The 19298-nt window shown below is 39.5% G+C and overlaps 1 protein-coding gene across 1 annotated transcript in view; it reads right to left on the bottom strand.

The window, feature by feature from the left end:
- Positions 1-18579, bottom strand: part of mtmr11 (myotubularin related protein 11) — a 35381-nt gene extending 16802 nt beyond the window's left edge. The window contains exons 1-6 of the mRNA XM_044207088.1: positions 18093-18579; positions 9609-9678; positions 2824-2960; positions 2546-2615; positions 1456-1595; positions 841-925 (exon numbers count right to left, since the gene is read on the bottom strand). Of these exons, the coding sequence (XP_044063023.1) occupies positions 841-925; positions 1456-1595; positions 2546-2615; positions 2824-2960; positions 9609-9678; positions 18093-18149 (559 nt within the window). The 5' untranslated portion in view covers positions 18150-18579. The remainder of the gene's footprint in view (positions 1-840; positions 926-1455; positions 1596-2545; positions 2616-2823; positions 2961-9608; positions 9679-18092) is intronic.
- Positions 18580-19298: the final 719 nt, after the last annotated feature.

Here is a 19298-nt window from a genome sequence, read left to right as displayed (position 1 = left end):
AGGATGTGAGCTTCATATGTCATTATAAAGCCAGTATGTTTCCTGTTTAATATTATCTCCAGTATTAAGAGTTGCAACATCACATTCTGATGGTACAGCAGAAAGTGGAAATAGACAGAAACAAAAATAGATGAAACAGATTTGAAGTCATGGGTAAATGACAAACAGTGATCCCAGTTTTGGGTACATTCTGGCCCTGGAGCTAGAGTGGGTGAAAACCAAAGTGAGAACAGGCTTGATGAAGGCACACCAGGAGAAAACTTTTAAGGCTTTAGAAAACAAGTACAGCACATGTATAACACATTAATGCTGCATTTCTGATTCGTGTGGGCATTTGCTTCTCACTTTCACTGAGCTGTTATTTCTATGAATATTCATCACAGTGAAACATGCACAGAAAAAAAAATAATGATAGACAGATTTGCTGATAAATACTTTAGATCATCGACTCATTCATTTTCATGTCATTAACATCCACATAGACACACATGTAGGCTATAGTGCCTGAAATAATAATTAATTTTCCCAGGTATCTTGGAAACATTTCAAAATTATTTGGTTTTAATCTGAATAATATAACACTTTACAGGACATTGATCGTTATATATCAAGATACACATACAGTAAACACCCTTTTGACTGAACAGAATATAATTATTATCTTGAGTCTAGTATACACCAAAGCAAAAATATGTGAGCTATATTATCCCTTTATGTTCTTGGGGACTGAATACAGCGGGAAGATGATAGACAGACTGACAGACTGATAAGGTATTGTAACAGTGCCAGGGAGGGAATGGGTGGTTGTATACATGAGGGTGCATACATTAATCTACTCACCTACACTCCCAAGGGCAGCGTTCTGGAAAGATAAAACTGACCCTGGTTTGGGAGGCTGGTAGGTCTTGGCGATGGTGTAGGTTATCTGAGGAGGGAAACCACAGTGAGCCCATCAACATGACAAAGGTCATCAGCTTTCAACATCAATGCCCTGCAGAGTCAGATTATTGGTCTATGGTACAGATCAGCTTCTCTACGCTCTCTAAGTCTTTAGGCTCTGAAATGACTGATGAGCAGTATGACCAGAGCCTTGAATCTAAGCCAAAACACACACACTGAAATATGCTTTTGTTTGCAAATATTTACCAACCCTAGTGCACAAGTCTCGAGAAGAATTTGGCATAAAACAGGGTGCACTGATATACACATTAGAAAGAACAAAAAATTGACTTGATTAAAAAGTAGAAACTGCATAATATAACATAAAACAAATCTATAAAAAGTGATTTTGAAGGCTGGGGGAAAAACTCCACATCACCCTTGGACAAAGTGGTTATCTGCAAATTCCTGTTTTTGGGCTGTGCATGCACAAGTTCAGTATTTAAGCCTGTGTCAGACCTAGTCATGCTTAAAATGAGATCACTCAATTCCTAAAATCAGGAGATGGACACACACCTCTATGACTTGTGAGTCAGGAGTGAGGCGGTCAAACAGGAAGCAGATGACTCGCAGGTCCCTACAATAAAGCACCAGCTCCTCTGGAGTGAACTTCAGCGAGGAGTTTGGGGTCACCAGTTTGGTTCTGTTTGGGCCCACTGCAACACAGGGGGGAAAGGAACCTACATTAAACATTAAACAGACAAATGGGTCAAGAGCCAAAGAACCCTAGAGTATAGGTTACGTACATACTGTAAGTATGTAGGTTAGACCTATAATATGTAGGCTCCACTGAAATTAACTTAACAAGGGAGCCCAAAACCTGCACATTCTAACATACAGTACGTGTTATTTAAACATCTTATTTTTCATAATTCCATTTTAGTATTGATCTCAGGTCAGATCTCATGTCACTTTTAAAGTTACAATCCTTAAAATTTTCATGAAATCAAACCCCATTTTTCTGCAATACCCAATATTTCCATTCAGCAAACATCTCTCTATATAGTGGTTTTAATTGATAATGGCGGAGTCTGCCATTCCCATGCTGGATTCAGATTGCCTACCTAAACTCAAGGGATTAACAGGAAACAATGCAGCTTCACTGTTGACTTTCCTACATATCAGAGCTGTATTAAGTTATTGCTTCTGCAAACCGAACATTTCTCACTGCGGCTGCTTCACATTAAAATACTTCAACTGGCGAAACACGGGGAGGCTTTTATTCTTAAGCATCCACAGGAAACGCAATGTATTGGTCACTGTGATTAGCGGTAATTACGACCATTCATCGTTCTATAAGAAAACAGTCATTTGTTTCGTCAGCGGATCATTTGTAATTTTTACAAGGGAGTAACAGAACAAGAAGCCACAGTAAGCTGTTAGATGAAGAGCTGCATGCGTCAGGCTGCACTTCTCCAGCTTCTCAGTAAGGTAACCAATTTTACTGTGCGCTGCTATTATGTGGAAAACTACTCTTGCCATGTACAGCATGAAATCAGATCGCGGTTGCAATTGTTTTTAAAAGTAATACTAGTCAATAAATCTCCAGTCATAGCATTAATTAAAATACTAAAATGTAAAAATGTGGGCATAACGTTTTACTTACCAACCACAACCTTCTCTATGGATGCCAAAGCCACATCATGATCTCCTAAAAGCACTGGGTCTGCATTGTCCTGCATTATGAATGTTATTTAAAGAAAAAATACAATTAACAACAAAAAAAAAAAACACATTTCTACACCTATCATCACAGTTTTTGCATTATGTTAAATGTTCTTAATGTATGTCATCCTTTAAACACACAATAACAACGCATTATAAAACCATAATAGAATATGAGTATGAGTATTTTAATCATTACAGCTGTTCAGAGGGACTCACGTCAGGTTTGGGACTGTCCTGGGGCACGAAGGCCACTCTGAAGTGGGTACAGAAGAGGGTCCCAGACAGCCAACCTCGTCCTTCCCTGGCAGTCAACTTCTTCCTCACCATAACAGCTCTCTGAAGTACACACTCACCTAGTGGGGAAAAAAGGGAGATGCAGTACAGGGGTTACAGGGTGGAATTTATGTCTACTGTAGGGGTTTTAGGTTTGTATGTCTGATAAAATTGCATGACTGGGTGTGTATAGGGGGGGCTTCTAGTGAGGATACATAACAGGAAGTGTACAGACAGAGAAACAGCAGCTTGGAAGTTCACTGAGAGTACGCTACTGGGAGTGGGTGTAACAAACACCTTTAAACAAAACGGTATGTCCTCAAGTTGTTGCTTATTGTTGCAATTCCTCAGGCCATGGTAAATGGGCAGGGAGGAGCAGGAAGAACAACAAAAACGCCATCTTACAGATGTCAGTAGAATTTGTTCTGAATTACCTTACACCAATTTCTTTATTTTCCCAAAGAGCTGTCTTTTGTTTGCAATGGTCTGTCTGTGCATATGTCTGTTTCCTTTTTATTCTAAGACTAAGACAGCTAATAATATTCTGATAACTACAGTATAAGTAAAGACCAATGAGAGGCCAGAAAAAAAGTGTGTTTATTCAGTCAGGTGTAGGAAGGGTTCATGTTGATAACTCAGAGAAGGAGAGCATCATCTACCGGATAGGCTACACTGCTGCTGTGGTGTGTTTGGCCTTAAGTCTCTATATGTAGATTTTCAGAAATGTCTACAGAGAAAACAGAACTCAGTCTCAGTCAAAGATTTTTTTTTCAGTTTTAATAATATTTAATGTGTTGAAATATGTACTTTGGGTGTGCAGGACTTTATTAGTAACCTGCTGATGAATCTTCATCATTTGCTAAAAGGAGAGGAAGGCTGAAGAAGCATCTGAAATTCCAGGACAAAGCTTCCAAAAACAAACCTTTTCACCCAGCAAAATCTCTTACACACACAAACACAGATGTGCATAAATACTCTCAAAGGATAAAAAAGGAAAACAGTTACACCAAAACACACACACACACACACACACAGCAGTGAGACAGCACATTTATAACAGTCTCCCGCAGGAATACAAAGCCTTTGCCAGCTAGACTGTAGGTTTCCATGGCAACAGAGTCCAGGATAGGGTAGACGTGGAGAAAAAGGCCTTTTTGTCCATGACAAGAGGAGTGTTTGACACATGGCAAAGCAAATATTTTCATATTCACACAAAAGATCATGAAAAAGACGGGGAAAGACTGCTGGTTCCTCTAAACTGAAAAAATATTCGGAGGAAACACAAAATTCCTTTACTGCACATGTGGAGGGAACTAGCACGGCCCTTAAACTGGAAATGAGAGTAGAGCTGTTGGGCTGAACCCAGTCTCTGCAGAAAGCTACTCCTTGCTCTTAGCTTAATGAATGTTTTGGAAGATACTAAAGCACAAACAGGAAACAGCCATTTTTACACATGAAACACTTGTTTATGCTGTGAGAGAAAAAGGAAAAGGAGCCTTTGCTTCTAACACCATAATTTGCTGATTGCACAAGAGGAGTTTAAATCTTTGGGCGTGCTCTATGGTTATGCTGATGCCCTTCAGCTTCCAAAACCAAGCATGAAAACCCTAGGCTGGACTTATGAATTAAACCTGACCACACATGATCCAGCTACAGAGGTTGCAGATGCTTAGCACAGTGAACCCTTGTTGAGAGCTTGCCTTTCAAAGGACAATCTGTGACTTTGCATGCCTCGTTTTAATGTCTCCCCAGGGTGCAACAGAGCCGAAAACATTCCTGTAGCCTAAAGATTTGAGAGCTGAGAGGGGAAGGAAGAGTAAGACGGGAACGGAGGCTTCTGGGCCTATTTGCACTTTGGTGAGATTTAAGAAGTTTGTGCTAGCAGGTACTTAAACCCAGCATGAGGCAACTGGACAAGGGAAGGTGTTTAACGAGACAGTTAACCAAACCAAATAAAATATTTTATGTGAGTGTGTGTGAGTGTAACAATGTATGCTGTAAAAACACAGTATTAGTGCACCTGTAGCTTATTCCCATTGACTAAAGCCAGACTATCTAATCTTTTACATTAAAATAATAAATTAGATTATTATACATTATAAATCTGTCTCCTGTCTGTGCCCTGTGTGTATATACCATTGATGTTTGAGACATTTTGGGATATTTGTTTGGTACACGCCTTTTGCTGTGGATGTGGCCCACAGATAGCTGGATTACAGCTATTAAGAACAATAAAACAACAGCAGCAACAATGGCAAGCAATAAAACACAGAAGAACAATTGAACATGTCATACAGCAGACAAAACTCACTGAAGGCCATGACTGTTTGATTTCAGATTTCCTGTGTTTGCTGTAGATTCTTCAATGCCAGGGACATGGCTGTCTGACCAGATCCAATTTAAGTTTTCAGGAAGTTGTTTAAGAATGTGTGCTCCTATGAAAACCAAGTCTAGTTGTTGTTTTAAATGTACACAATCTGAAAACATTTTTAAAGTTTTTGCATGTCTTATATGCTGTTGGACATAATTATGGAGGTTTTTTTCTCCACATTAGTTTCCTCTTTAATGTTTCAGCTGTTTCTGTTGATGTTGTGGTCAATCAGTTGGATATGAGAGAGTGACCTGAAGATTCAGCCTAAGAAAATACAGCTTAGAGAGATCTGAACCACATGCTCTCAGTCTCTGTTTTATTTGTTTTCATCCACATTTGTTCCTCATTTTCAGCTAGGATGCCTTCAGAGCGAAAGGTTTCTGTCCTCCTCAACCCACTGGGAGGACGAGTAAAGACGACGAATAAGTTATGTTGAGTTAAATCTAGGGATACAGTTGTATCGACAAACTGGTGGCTGATAAGGATATTTTCTGTATAAATGACAATGAGAGTCCTCAGTGCCTACCCCAGAGTCTTCCCTATAATTTTACACAGCACAAAATGTCCAGAAGACTGCTCTGTTGACAAACTACAGTACAGAGAACCCAAAACCACCAACCCTCATATGATGCAACATCCACAAACAGTGACAGCAGTTTCAAAATAAAAAACAAGTTAGGTCAGCTCATCATGTAATACAACAAAAGAAAAACATGTCCTACGTTTCCCTTTACTAAGTTGCTCTGTCATATGCAGGTTACACTGTAATTGCTAGTTAACAAACCACACATATACATGAAAATTATAACAACAATATAATACACTATATCTCCAGACATATTAATTATCATAAATATAAATTCCTCCAGTCATGGACAATAAACATCCATTCAAAGTCATACAAACAAAGAGAATTTAATACCTTTTTCAATTTCAAGATTGAAACCCAAGGATACAAATGCCGATGCTCTGGTCTCTTGTCCATCAATCAACAAGGCATAAAGCTGATTGACAGCCTTTTAATCCCACAGTAACATAAGACTGTGGAGAAAAGGGATTGTGAAGTTGCTCTGAAGGGGGTCTTGGCCTCTTGGCATTGTGTGTGAGTGGACAGTATACCCCCTCCCCCACTCACAGCATTGAAAAGGTACATGATCTACCTATGGCTGTCGGAGCTGTCCTGACCCATTTGCCCTCCCGCAGGCTGGCTCGGTTTCTGCGGTCCTGTGTCCCGGTGTTATATGAGAACACTGTGGACACTGGGCACTGCCCATTAACTACTGGGAGAACGGGACAACTTCTGCAAACATATTTCTGATTTTGTGATTCATATAGTTGTTCTCAACTTGTCAGCGGATCTAGTTTGAGACAGCACGCATTTAAGGCACTTTTTAACACAACCTAAGTTACCCTACTATGCAACAACACAGTGTTGTTATTGAGATGAGAACTAACAATATGTTTTTATGCAGGGTTGACAAATGACCCATCCTTTTGCAGAGTATGTGCATGTACTGTATGTGTTTCAGAGAGAGAAAGGGAGAAAGAGAGAGTCCACAGATGCAATGTGATCGCCTTTCACTCTGTGTGGTAACACTGACTCGCGACTCCTTTGTGTCTGAAAGTGAACTTGTTCTCACAAATTGTCTCAACACTTACTCTGTAGAGCGTGCACAGAGCCAAAGGATAGATTTCCCTGCCAGAAATCTGAATCTGTTTTTAAAAACGTCCAAAATACAATTAAATGCTACATTTACAGCAGACTAATACTAAGTAATTTTAGCTCACAGAGGAGCTAATATAGGTCTCAAAGGAAAAAGAGAATAATAATTCTGAACATAACAGTGCTGCCAAAATATCACATCTGTGTTCTTCTTTCTCTCAATATAAGACAGGTTCTCGTGGACAGCTGTGTTTCAAATCTGCCTGGAATGGAGGTAGAGAAAGAGAAGAAAGAGAGAGGAAACGGAACACTAAGATGGTGTTGGAGATAGAGATGAAATTGAAAGCCAGCAGGGTAAAAAATGTGAAGAGTAAAGACAGTTCACAGTGAAATGTTAACAGCTAAGAATAGGATCTCTGTGCGTGTTGTCAAGGACCAGCAGAGTCTGGAAAGTATTTGATGAAAACACACTGCTGGAAAACAAATTAGGCTGAGGCTAAGTGAATGAAAATAAGGAAGGAAGTGTGTGTGTTTGTAAAGAATATGTGTGCATGCATGAATATGTATGTGTACTGTTTGTGTGTGTGAAAGGTCAGTGTAAGCCCATGAGATCCTATGTCAAAACAAAAATCACCTGAGGCATAAAAAAACCTGCTTTATTGCAAAATAGTATATAAAAAAAGATAAAATAACAAAAATTTGAAAATACCAGTGCAGTGCTCGTTCAAAACGTGCCTTTTCGTAACAGGTATTCTGGTATTGCTGCTTGCAGCTTTCTTGAGACCTGCTCATCCAAACAAGTTCACACTCAACACTGCACTTCCTTCGGTCCTCAGCAATATACCCACCAAGTGTGAAGTCAATCAGATGAATGGTTGTCGAGAAAATCAAAGGACATACAGACAGACAGAAAGACGAAGATGAAAGCAGAGAAGAATGCTGTTTTATGTGGCTGTAATAGCTCCACCGGAAAGTGAAAGTGAAACTTAACTTCCACCTGGCATCGTTTCCTTGCACTACCTTCTTCATAATGTGTACTCCTTTATGTTATTTTAGTAGTTTATATTGAGTTTAACTCAACAGTGCTCAATTGGGTTAACTTAACTTCCTTTGAGGAACTTTATTATTTTGCTCAATCCATCTCAAAAAGGCAGCCATTTTAAAAGTTACACCTCCTCAAGTGTAAGTTTAAAGTTAATACTGCATCACTTTTTAAATTGGAATTTAAAGTTTTGGTGCAACAGAATTAAACTGAATCTAGATTTAGAGTAAAAACTAAACTGAGGTTTAATGAGATCTTTAAATTGAATCTTTCTTAATTTTAACCTTGTTTGGTGCAACATAATTTAGAGTTAAAACGTGATTTTATTGTGTTTAAAAATTAATTAAAAAGGATTAATTTATTTATTTATTAATTTGGAGAAACCACTTACTCCACCACTTACGGTACAAAAGTTACAGGCCAAAACGGAAAGTTTGTTGCTGACACAAGCATATGAGCAGGGCCGGGCTAGGGAAATAACTTAGACTGCAGCAGCTGAGATTTTCTGTGGCCCTGCACTATCCAGCAGATTATCACTTGGGTTAAGAGGGTTGACCTCTGGTAAAGCTAGCTGTCTAAACTCTCTCTACAGCAGGAGTTTTTATAGTTATAGTTTATAAAAAAGAAAAGTGATTTCAGGGTGACCAGGATCTGGGGGTCATATCCTGTCAAGGCAGCTCAATCTCTAAACAAGGAGGAACCTAGTTACACTTGGTGGGCAGGCACAATTAATAGTATGTGGTTCACCCTGGAGGTGCAGGGTGGTGTACAAGAACAGAGGTCAACCAGTAACTGACCACGACTGTCACTCTTTAATACAAACTGAATAAAAGAATGTAGACACAACTACTTCAGGTATACAGTGAATACTGCCTGATAATGCACTTCCATATAGTTTTGTGGTGGTGCGGCTACAAATGGTTAAATTACTATAAATAACTATAAATCAGTTCACACATTGTAAGCATGACAGACTGAAATATTTGCTTCTGATTTTAATTTAATTTTGTTAACATCTGAGCACATTTCATTAGGCAATAAAGCTGCAAAGCTGTTTGATCTTAGCTCACAATTCACATTCATTGAGGCTCCCATTCCCCTATTGTGGGTTCAGGTTAGATTTTCAATAACAGATGTTTTCCCATCTCAAAGGCAAAGTACCTACTGTGACATTCCTGATCCAGGTGAGGCTACAAGTGCAATATGGAAATTTCAAACCACAGAGAACAATGACTGCAGCAGTTTTCTGTCTCAGTGATATTGAGTGTTGATATTTCATCTCATCCTTGAGCAGCATGACAGTTGCCAATTGAAGTTTGTGCTGTGAGGTATTTTATTATTTAGTGCCTTTACACATTTCTTGTGCCTGACTGGCTGCGATGTTCAGCTGCAACCTGTTTATTGTTACAGTAGCTTGAATCATTCTTCATTTATTTTGTCAATGTAAGACGTGTGGATTTGTCAAACGTGGAAGATGTGTGAATTTCTCAGAAGCAGAAATTTAAGAAGTACAATAGAAAATGTTGGATATTGTAAGGTGGCTTTAGTAAGAACTGATTGTATTGATCATAGTAATAACTATGGCACTGATATCCTCATATATTTAAAAGGCATCATACATATCTCATTAACTCATAAAAACACAATCTTACCTGGTAGGCAGCGTAGCCCAAACACATCTCGACTCCTTGCGTTCACCCCACTCTGACTCAGCATCCTCTCCTGTAAGATAAACAGAGCAGACATTAACATCATTTAATCCTTCTTGTTTCCAAAGCAACTGTCTTTATTTGACATATCACTGTAACGCACAGGAGATGTCCTGAGCTTAAAGGAATCGTTTGACATTTTGGGAACTCGCTTATTCGCTTTCTTGCTGTGAGTTAGATTCTTTATGCTATGTAGGGCTGTACCGAATAGTTTGAAGCTTCAAAGCTTTGTTCATAACGTTGACATTCAAATTCTAAATCAACATTCGAACGCTGCTCATACTATAAAAACGTACTAGCAACCAGGTTACATCACTGCCTCCATCTCTCTCTTCTACCTTCCGTCTGTGCCACAAATGCATAGCTGTAGATCAGTGTGTCTCTTTGACTGAGGGCAGGCCCGAGCCACACACACAGCATACAGGCAGAGCAGACAGCGGACCCAAAAGGGACAGGGTTGTTCGAAGGTGTGGCCGTGTTCATCTGCACCCCAGAAAGCAATCGTCGTGAAACAATCAGAAAACAACGCTCTGTTTCTCTGACTAACTGCTTTGCTATTGCCAATGCCACTCGCTCTCCCCATTTCATCTCAAGCTCGCTCGACTACCGCCGCCCTCGGGCCACCTTTGATTGGCGTGTCCACAAACAGCAATCTACAAATCCTACTCATTCTGCCTTCATCACTTTATTCAAATTGAGGATTCTATTAAAGGATATTTTTTAGGGTGATGACATCATAAAATATGACGACAGACATTCGAAGCTTCATTCGAAAACCTCAATAGAAGCTTTGAATGTAAAAAATGACATGCAGTACAGCCCTAATGCTAAGCTAAGCTAATCAGCTGCTGGCTGTATCCTTAAATATAACAGACAAACATGAGAGTTGTATCGATCTTCTCATCTAACTCTCTACAAGAAGACAAATAAGCATATTTACCAAAATGTCTATTCCTTTAAATAAAAGCAACATATAGTACATTTGAATCATTTGAGCTTAACAGAATGCTACATTTTTTTCCCTACACCTAACAAGTACCTAAATACTCTGAATGTTCTATTTCTAACCTATACCCACAGACTCTTTAAAATGTTTAGTCAAGAAGTAAACTAAACAGAACACAATAAACACATGGACAGAGCCTTATGTCACCTTTGGTCTTGTTGATTATTTTTAAATTATGTCTCTGCCTGCTCCTCTCATTTGGCTTGTCTCAATGCAATCATTTTCAAAGACAAAGAAACAAAGCCAAACCACACAATGCTCCATGATTCTTAGTTTCCATGTAGCTGTTTGTTCCCGCTTTCTCTATAATAGTCACTAAGTCTCACGTACTTGAGTCTGTTCTACAAGCAGAATCAAACCCCAGAGCCACAGAGGTTTCTATAATCAGACTGCAAGCTTACTAGCACATATGCTTCCACTTAACTTTGCTACTAACCCCCCTTGTGAAGGCCATTTACATTTATCAGCTTCAAATCCCATAATATGCCAAGGCCTGCAATGTGAGAGGACGATATGATTATACAGGTGGCGAACAAGCTTTATAGTAGTACAGAAATAGAGCTAAGACATCCAAGAAAACTATACATTGTAGAGCGTCAAATGTCTCTCTCTCAGCAATTCTGGCTGGGTTTGGCCCACAATGAAACTATTAATCACTGTTTCATTTAAAAAGGCACCAGCGCTATCACAAAGCACCAGTATTTCGTCGAGTATACAAGGATGTGTGAACAATAACAATGAATCTACTCAGTCGCCAATGTTATGCTAACAATTTTGCAGTGTGGTGAATTCTGTGTTAGCTGCCTGTTCATGAAAACCTGAGCTTGTGGCCCTCCATAAATTTTTTTTAGATTTGTCAAGTTTTTAGTTCATAGTTTTTGATATAACGACATATATATATATATATATATATATATATATATATATGAAGCAAATATGTTAATACATATATTGTAAACTGTAAACTAACCATTTAGTTTCCAATTTGTTTCTGAAAGAAAAAAATAACAGTAGAAGTCTTTGTAAACTATTAAAAAAAAGAAAGAAAAGAAAGCCTTACTAATTTGCTAATTCATTAAACTAGGGTTAAGTGAGCCATGAAAACAGTAAAAAAAAACAAAAAACAAAACAAACAAGAAACTGTTTGAATCAATTCCAATTATATGAGCACTAATGAATGCCATATGGGCAGATTTGCTCTGGTGCAATATATTGCTGTAAAATGGTTCTATACTGCCAACATCTGTAATAAAACTACAAGAATTATCCAATAGTATTGAGTTCTCCCTGAACTATATTTTCTAGGCTGTGTTCATTTCATGATGTTCAAAATATGATTATAGTTCCAACAATTTTACTGACTAAATTAAAAGGCTGAAAGCTCTCTGTTGACAAAAAATGCTGGAGAAAAACAAGGCTTTTTGATGATAAGGCAGGACACTAAAATTTTACAAGAGTTTCTGCTTGCCAGAGCATTGTTCAGTTCTTTCCATGTGGCTTTAAAATGGCTTGTGCTTTCCCTCAGTCTCTCCATCAACACCCACAGAAAACCCGCAGCTGAATTCCTTATCCCCTTTTAAGAACATCAGAGGATATTCAGATCTTGTGTTGTTATTCCTTTCATAAGTCTAGTGTCTTAGATCTGTCCTCTGAAGGTTGTCAAGACCGACAAACTTGGGCCTCAGGGTCTTGTGAGGCAAGTAAACCCACTAGATAACACTGCAATGCACAAGGTGAAGTACTACTGGCACTCTACTGCAGATTGGGCAATGTACATAATTAGACAGGGGTGATATGACTCGAGGTCCCTCGGTTAAACTAGCAAAAAACTTGATTTGTGCTTTGTAAATGTGACAGTTGCAGCAAATGCATTTAAAATGTGAAATCCAGGCATTTCTCCGGCACCTGCAAGTTTTGCACTACAATAGTGAAACAGGCAACAGAGATAAGGTAAATGGAATGAGGTAGGCATAAACTTAAAGATGCCTTGGACAAAGTAAGGCTGCCCTCATCTCTGAGTCATGTATCACTCAAAAACCACATTTCCAGGGCCGTGTTTATGCTGAGATTTCACTTTTGCTTTCATTGTGTGGCTTCAGCGTCCCCCACATTGCCTCCTTCTCCCCTGTGCCGCCTCTCTGCCCCACTTTTGCCCTCCTCTGCTCCCTCCCTTCTTCCTCAGGGACAGTGGCCAAGGCTTATTGCAGTTTCCATTGCTCATGGCTTCCCCTTGCTACTGCGGCCAGACTTCTGCAATAAGTGTGCTTGGTGCGGGGTCTGGAACATACTTCTCTTTCCTTAAACAACAGGCCAAACTTATGAGGAAAGAGAATTAATGGGAATTTTGGAGGGAGACTGGAGAAATAGCATTCTCCTGTTGCATCCTACTCTCTAAAATTTCAATCTCCTCTCATCTTAAAATAGTACCTGGACAACTGAGAACAATGCAATGAAATAACGAGAGTTGTTTCACTACAATTCTGTTTCCAAACAATTTTCTGTGGGGGGAAAGGCTCTGGACTGACACTGCCACCTCTTTTGACAAAAATCTGTACCAACAAGCTGAGCTGTCCCAAAACACACTGTGGACCTTTAGCATCCGTTGTTAAGATGAACAATTCTGAGTCTCTTTTGAAAGCTACTCCTACTGAGATATACTGCTTGGGGCTTGTAAAATACACATTAGCTTTTAGCCACTACTCACAATACTGAAAAAGGTCACAGCCCATTCATTTGTATTGTGCTTTGCATTTCCTCACATGAATGGGGACAGTCTTATGGCTTTGTGAACTGGCTGGGACGGAAAATGAGGACATGAGGTAGTTTTGCTAAATGGGGCTCACTTTGAAGTGTTTCCTCTCCGTCCGTTCAGAACAACATGAGATTTTTTTTGTCTACAGAAATAAAATGGACTCAGAACTCTCATCATATTTGGATCACCATGTCTTTCCTTTAAAATACAAAAGTTGCATTTTGACGTCAATATGAGAAAACACAGAAATTACAGAAAGACAAACAGATTCCGACATATAGGGAAAATAATAAATCAATGTTTCATGAATTGGGAATTCAGATGGTTAATAATTAATGCAAAAATTTCACACTATAGTGAATATCCAGCTTTTAACCCATTTCTCTGCAAAAGCCTGCAGCAATTAGCACAGCCCTCCCTGTTGTAACGTTTTATTCTGAAACCTTCCATGAATGTCTGGCAACAAGGGAATAATTTACAGCAGTGCCTACATTCTTATCCGTCCTTCATTATAACACCATCAGTCTAGACTTGTAGACGCACAACAAACAGATAATTACCGACTCTTTTAACGGTATCCCTGCTGAATGATTTGCAATTCATTGTCTCATATTTTTTATTTATTTTAACACATTTGTGTCTACATTATTAGAGTTAGACAGATGTTTGTGCAGTTGATGATGTGGTGTAAGATCAGTACAGGAAGGTTCAAAGGTCATCTGAAGCCAAATAAAACAGCGTATGCTTACTATAAGAGGATAGGAGTTTAACGCGACTAAGAGTCCACAGCCATGCTAGCGGCCCTGTGAGGCTGTACTTAGGCACAGCAGTGTGTTGAACTAAATGATACCATCAGCATGCTAACATGCTCACAAGGACAATGCTAACATACTGATTAGCAGGCATAGTGTTCATAGTGTCATTCGTTTTTGGTCATAAACCAGAGTATTGGACAAAGTGAAATTTTGACCTGATGATGGCATTAGAGGAAAGATTAAGGGATCATCAAAGTTATTACTAGAGACGTAAATTCTGTGAGTAAGTTGTCGGCAGGCCAAAATAATACTTGGCTGTTGTTGTGTTTGTGTGCTCTCTGCAAGCCTCACTCTGTTACACAGCTATACAACTGCAAGTGTTTCTGTACTTCTAACACCTCCAACAGACTGATGCTTCTTCTGAAGCTGATCGCTTCACGTCAGTTAAACTTTCCTTAATTTCAAATTAATCATTTGTTTAAGCTTATCAGCTTTATAGTTTTGAACCAAAGCCTTCAGTATTTGGATCAAGTAGTTGTGCCAAATTCAGAAGGTTACACATTATTTCAATGTGTCAGATACATATTTAATCAGCATTTAGGTCAATTAAAATATCGGATTGGACTCGGTATCAGAAATACCCAATATTAAAGGACTCAAATAGGGATAGGAGCTGAAAAATCTTGATCGGGACATCCCTAGTTATTTCAACTCATCCTGAGAGGAACATGATGTCTGACCAAATTTCAGACAATCTATCCAATAGATGCAGAGACATTTCACTCAAAATCACAAATGTCAACCTCGTGGTGGCGCTAGATGAAAAGTCAGGGGATCACAAAAGTCGATAGGATTCATCCTCTGGGGACCGTGGAAAGCTGTACCAAATTTCATGGCAATCCATCCAACAGCTGTTGATGTGTTACAGTTTAGAGCAAAGTGGTGGACTGACTGACCGACATAGCCATCTTTAGGGCCACGCCGCTCGCATGGCTATTACATGGTATAAAAGTTTTCATCAGTCACTATACCACCTGTCAGTGGAGCCCTAACATATCAGTTTCAGGGATTCTTCTTTTAAAGAGGGCAAGAAGATTGCCTAGTGGCTAGACAGCCCACTCTGTGACAAAAACATCACATGTTTGACAGCCACAACAGGCAGTGTGTCCATCAACAGCAACATTTCCTCAACACTTGTGTCTCTAAACCCCTTATATTCTCACTAACAGTACATCATTGGAGATGAGAGTCACTTAAGCTAAATGGCTTAAGTGAAAATCTAATGCTGAATATTGAACATTGTCAGTGGCTCATAATCTTCTCTCGTATGAAACGTTATTTTGACAGTCAGCTCTACCCTGACAGCTCAGGTCCCACGAGTGAGATTATCAGAGCCATTCCATACGCTCAGAACAGACAAACGACCTAGCCTCTCAAGACCCAGCAGCCTTTCACTATTGAATAGGGCTGCTGGTTAATTATCACCCAATGCAAGATCAATACACTCTCTAACTCGACCATAAATCTGCTCTGGTGTTAAGAAGAGCCCATTGTTGTGCTCTGTTTAAGCAGTGGAAGCTTCGGCAGCTCGGGGGCTGGCAGTGAATGTGAAGTCTGGGTCCTATGGGAGCGGATGTGGGTGACTATACTGCTTTGGCCCACTCCTATCAGGCTTGGATCTTCAGTCTCTCTGAATAGAGCTCAGATGATCCCTCCTTTGGCATTTTTGCTTCTGTGGAGCTTTGTGCTGTGTGCCTTTCATGCTGACTGCTTCAAACTGGCTGGGAGATGCAAATAGAGTGAACTCCAGGGGATATGCACAGCCAAAATAAGCCTGAATAAGCCTGCTATCCTGTCAAGGTGCAGGCCTGCGCATCCTTATGTAGCATGTATGTACTGCTGTTTTCTTAAACACCCCTCAGGTTTGTCATTTTTCAAGCAAAAATGCCACACATTTCCTGGCTCAAGCCTCTTAATTGTGAGGATTTGCTGCTTTTCTTTGTGACTGTAAACCTGAACTCTTTGGATTTTGAACTGTTGGTTGTACAAACCAAGCAATCTGAGGATGTCACCTTCAGCGTTAGGAAATTGCGATGAGACATTTTTCACTATTTTCTGGCTTTTTGTAAAACAAATAATTTATCAATTAATTAAGAAAGTAATCCACAAATTGATATGATAATTAAAATAATCATTAGTTGCAGCCCTATCATAGTTAATGCCATCTAAAATGGATTGGATACTAAACTGGATTAAAAAAGAGAAGATTCACCAGTTCATGCACACTGCAAAGCCATCTGGTCCAAATTCAGCCCAGGATTGGATTCAGTTTTCTAAAGCAGTTTTAACACATGCTCATGGAAGTGAAATCCACAAGGGTGTGTGGGTGGCCTGTGCATATAATCTACACAGCCTACTAGTCTACATTACCATATCTTAGGCTCAGCCACATTCTCATACTTGGACACATGGGATTCCATTGGTGGGGGGCTGTGATGGTTTCTGCGCGTCTCATTCGGAGGTAATCAAATTCAAACTCCTCTACCTCCCAACTGGTGTCTCCATGGCGACAGCCAGATGTTGTGCAGTGCACATTACCCCCACTCCACATGCAAGCCCCGCCCGAGGGCAGAGCAATGAGGCATCTGTTACCGTTTTCCCCCTGCGGCTGCTGAAAATAACCAGGGAGAGACAAAAAGCCAGGCAACACAAAGACGGTGCCAAGACACTGTTCCCAAAGGAATGAGCAACTCTGAACACATTCATACTATGTGTACACATTGCTTTGCGCTGTCTATCAAACTAATGAGTCCTTCTAACCTATATCCTCTCAGGTGCTCCTAAATGGGGACAGTATCTTACTGATCATTTAAAATGCAGTAGCAGTAGTATTTCCTCTTCAGCATTTCAAAGCAAATCATTGTACCATCATGTGACCTTTCAAAGCTGGCTACAACTTTTCAGTGCAGTCCTCTGGAGATGATGATCGTCTGCACCATTTGTCTTTGTGTGCAAGAACTTAATCCCATATGAGGCAAAGCCCCTGCCATGAGAAGTGATTAAGATTCACCACCACTTCACTGGCCTTTAATAAGGCATGCAGCCAAAGACAGTGACATTATGTACCCTTGCAGTAATTATACAGCTCCCTGTTGTCCAGACAGAAGGAAACAGCAGCCCTATGCAGCCTAGTTTCCCCCTGTAAAGCTGCCATCCTGAGCTGTGAACAAAAATAACATGAGACAGTCCACATTCACACACTGAAAAGGTTCTCTGAGGGATCTCTGAGGAAGGGCTGCAGGTTTCTAATCCAGTCAGGCTGCAAACTACCTGAATGTGCATTTATAGCTCTGCATGGTGAATGATGGCCGGCGTTTCCTGCATCATGATATTGCCTGCTTCCTGGCCTCTCTGGTGTTTAATCACATGAGAAGAGTTTAACATTATAGCACTGAGAAAGCAAAACTGGCTGAACTCAAACCTTCATCTGATTGCCTTGCAAATCATCATTCAACTGAAAATTATATAATATACACTCTTCATACTAAAGCTTTTACTAGTAAGTGGCTGGCAAGTCCCACAACGGAGAAGATGAAAAACAGGGGTCGCACGTCTATTAAAAAGAAAATCAAGCCAAGCGCTGCATTTGCATAACCAAAAGCATAGAAATTGCTATCTGCTGTGTATTAGAAATATAGAATTAAAAAAAACATTATACTCAGACTGGGTTTTTAATACCCAAATTATAGCTCAGTCTACAGTTTAAGCGACAGTATAAAACAGGATAAATCAAATTAATGCTAGTGCTGTTACAAGTCGTTCACTCAACAGAGCTAACTAGGTTAGTTAGCGTTAGTTAACGTTAGCTAACGTAACGTTAACGGTGCGCCTGCCAAATAACGTTTTTACCTTACCTTGATATCTGGGAGCATTTGTCGCACTTTGAACGTGGTTTTAGATCCTGTCAACATTTTTGACGACCGAAATAAAGCTGACTGAATGAAGAAAAAAAAAAGTGTGTTATGATAAGCTAATTGTCGCTGGGTTAGTGTTTTCCTCTTTCCATTTTTAGCCACGAAAACCCGTCAAAGAGAGAAGAAAGGTCCGGACTTCAATAACGGCTAGCCTGTATCACCGGCTGCCTGCTACAACTGAGGTGTTCAGTGTGAACAAGCAAACTATTTTCGCTCTTTTCATCGCCATCCGCCCTGACAGCATCCGTTTAAATAACGAGAGCACACCCTGCTGAAACCTATAACAAGCCACTGTTTCTATTTCTAACTAGTATTAGTCACCAACGGAGATGTGTTCACCGTTACTGCTGCTTTCCTACCCATTGCGCTCTGTTTGTTTATCCCTTCCCCATAGTGAAACACACACTGCTGGAAACAAAAAAAACAAAAAGACGTTAGTGCAGCAGTGTAGCTTCTTAAAGGGCCAGTGCACCTTGACCATTAAAAAGTATATGACCTGGAGAGTCCCAGACTGACATCGAAAGTCCACAGGAAGTTTTATTTTACGCACTAGAAGCTGAGCACAGTGACAGAAGGTACAAAGAGGTCAGTTTTCCCCGGTTTCACTAAACCCCTTGAACTCACCACCACTCAACACTGATATTTACACAATGGTGGAAGAATTAACACAATAATACAACAAATACACAAAAATACTTAAGAGTAAAAGTCCTGCATGCAAAACAAGTAAAAATATACAAGTATTATCAGCAACTTATCAGCAACATATATACCTATACTATAGGTGATAAGGTGTTTTATACCATAGGTCCTATAGTATAAAAACTAACAGTTCTCTCATGCTGTGTTATATATTTAAGTACAACACTGGTAGTGGGTAGCTACTGTATGTAGGCTATACTTGCCTTGTTATTTTGAGTTTGGTTGCTCTTGTATGGTTTATATTTTTATTTCTATTCTTATTTTTATTTTATATATTTCCAATTATTTGTTTTTTTATTTTTCTCTATTTATCTGTACTTATTTCTGTCCTTGTGCTGTAGCAACACCTGAATTTGCCTCCTGGGGAATCAATCTTTTCTTATCTTATATTATGGAATTATTAATAGCAATGCATTAATTTGTTACTGTTGTAGCTGGTCCAGG

This window comes from Siniperca chuatsi, linkage group LG9, assembly GCF_020085105.1.
Source record: "Siniperca chuatsi isolate FFG_IHB_CAS linkage group LG9, ASM2008510v1, whole genome shotgun sequence".
Lineage (NCBI taxonomy): Eukaryota > Metazoa > Chordata > Actinopteri > Centrarchiformes > Sinipercidae > Siniperca > Siniperca chuatsi.
The sequence above is the reverse complement of the archived record's forward strand: the minus strand, read 5'-3'. Positions and strand labels throughout refer to the sequence as shown.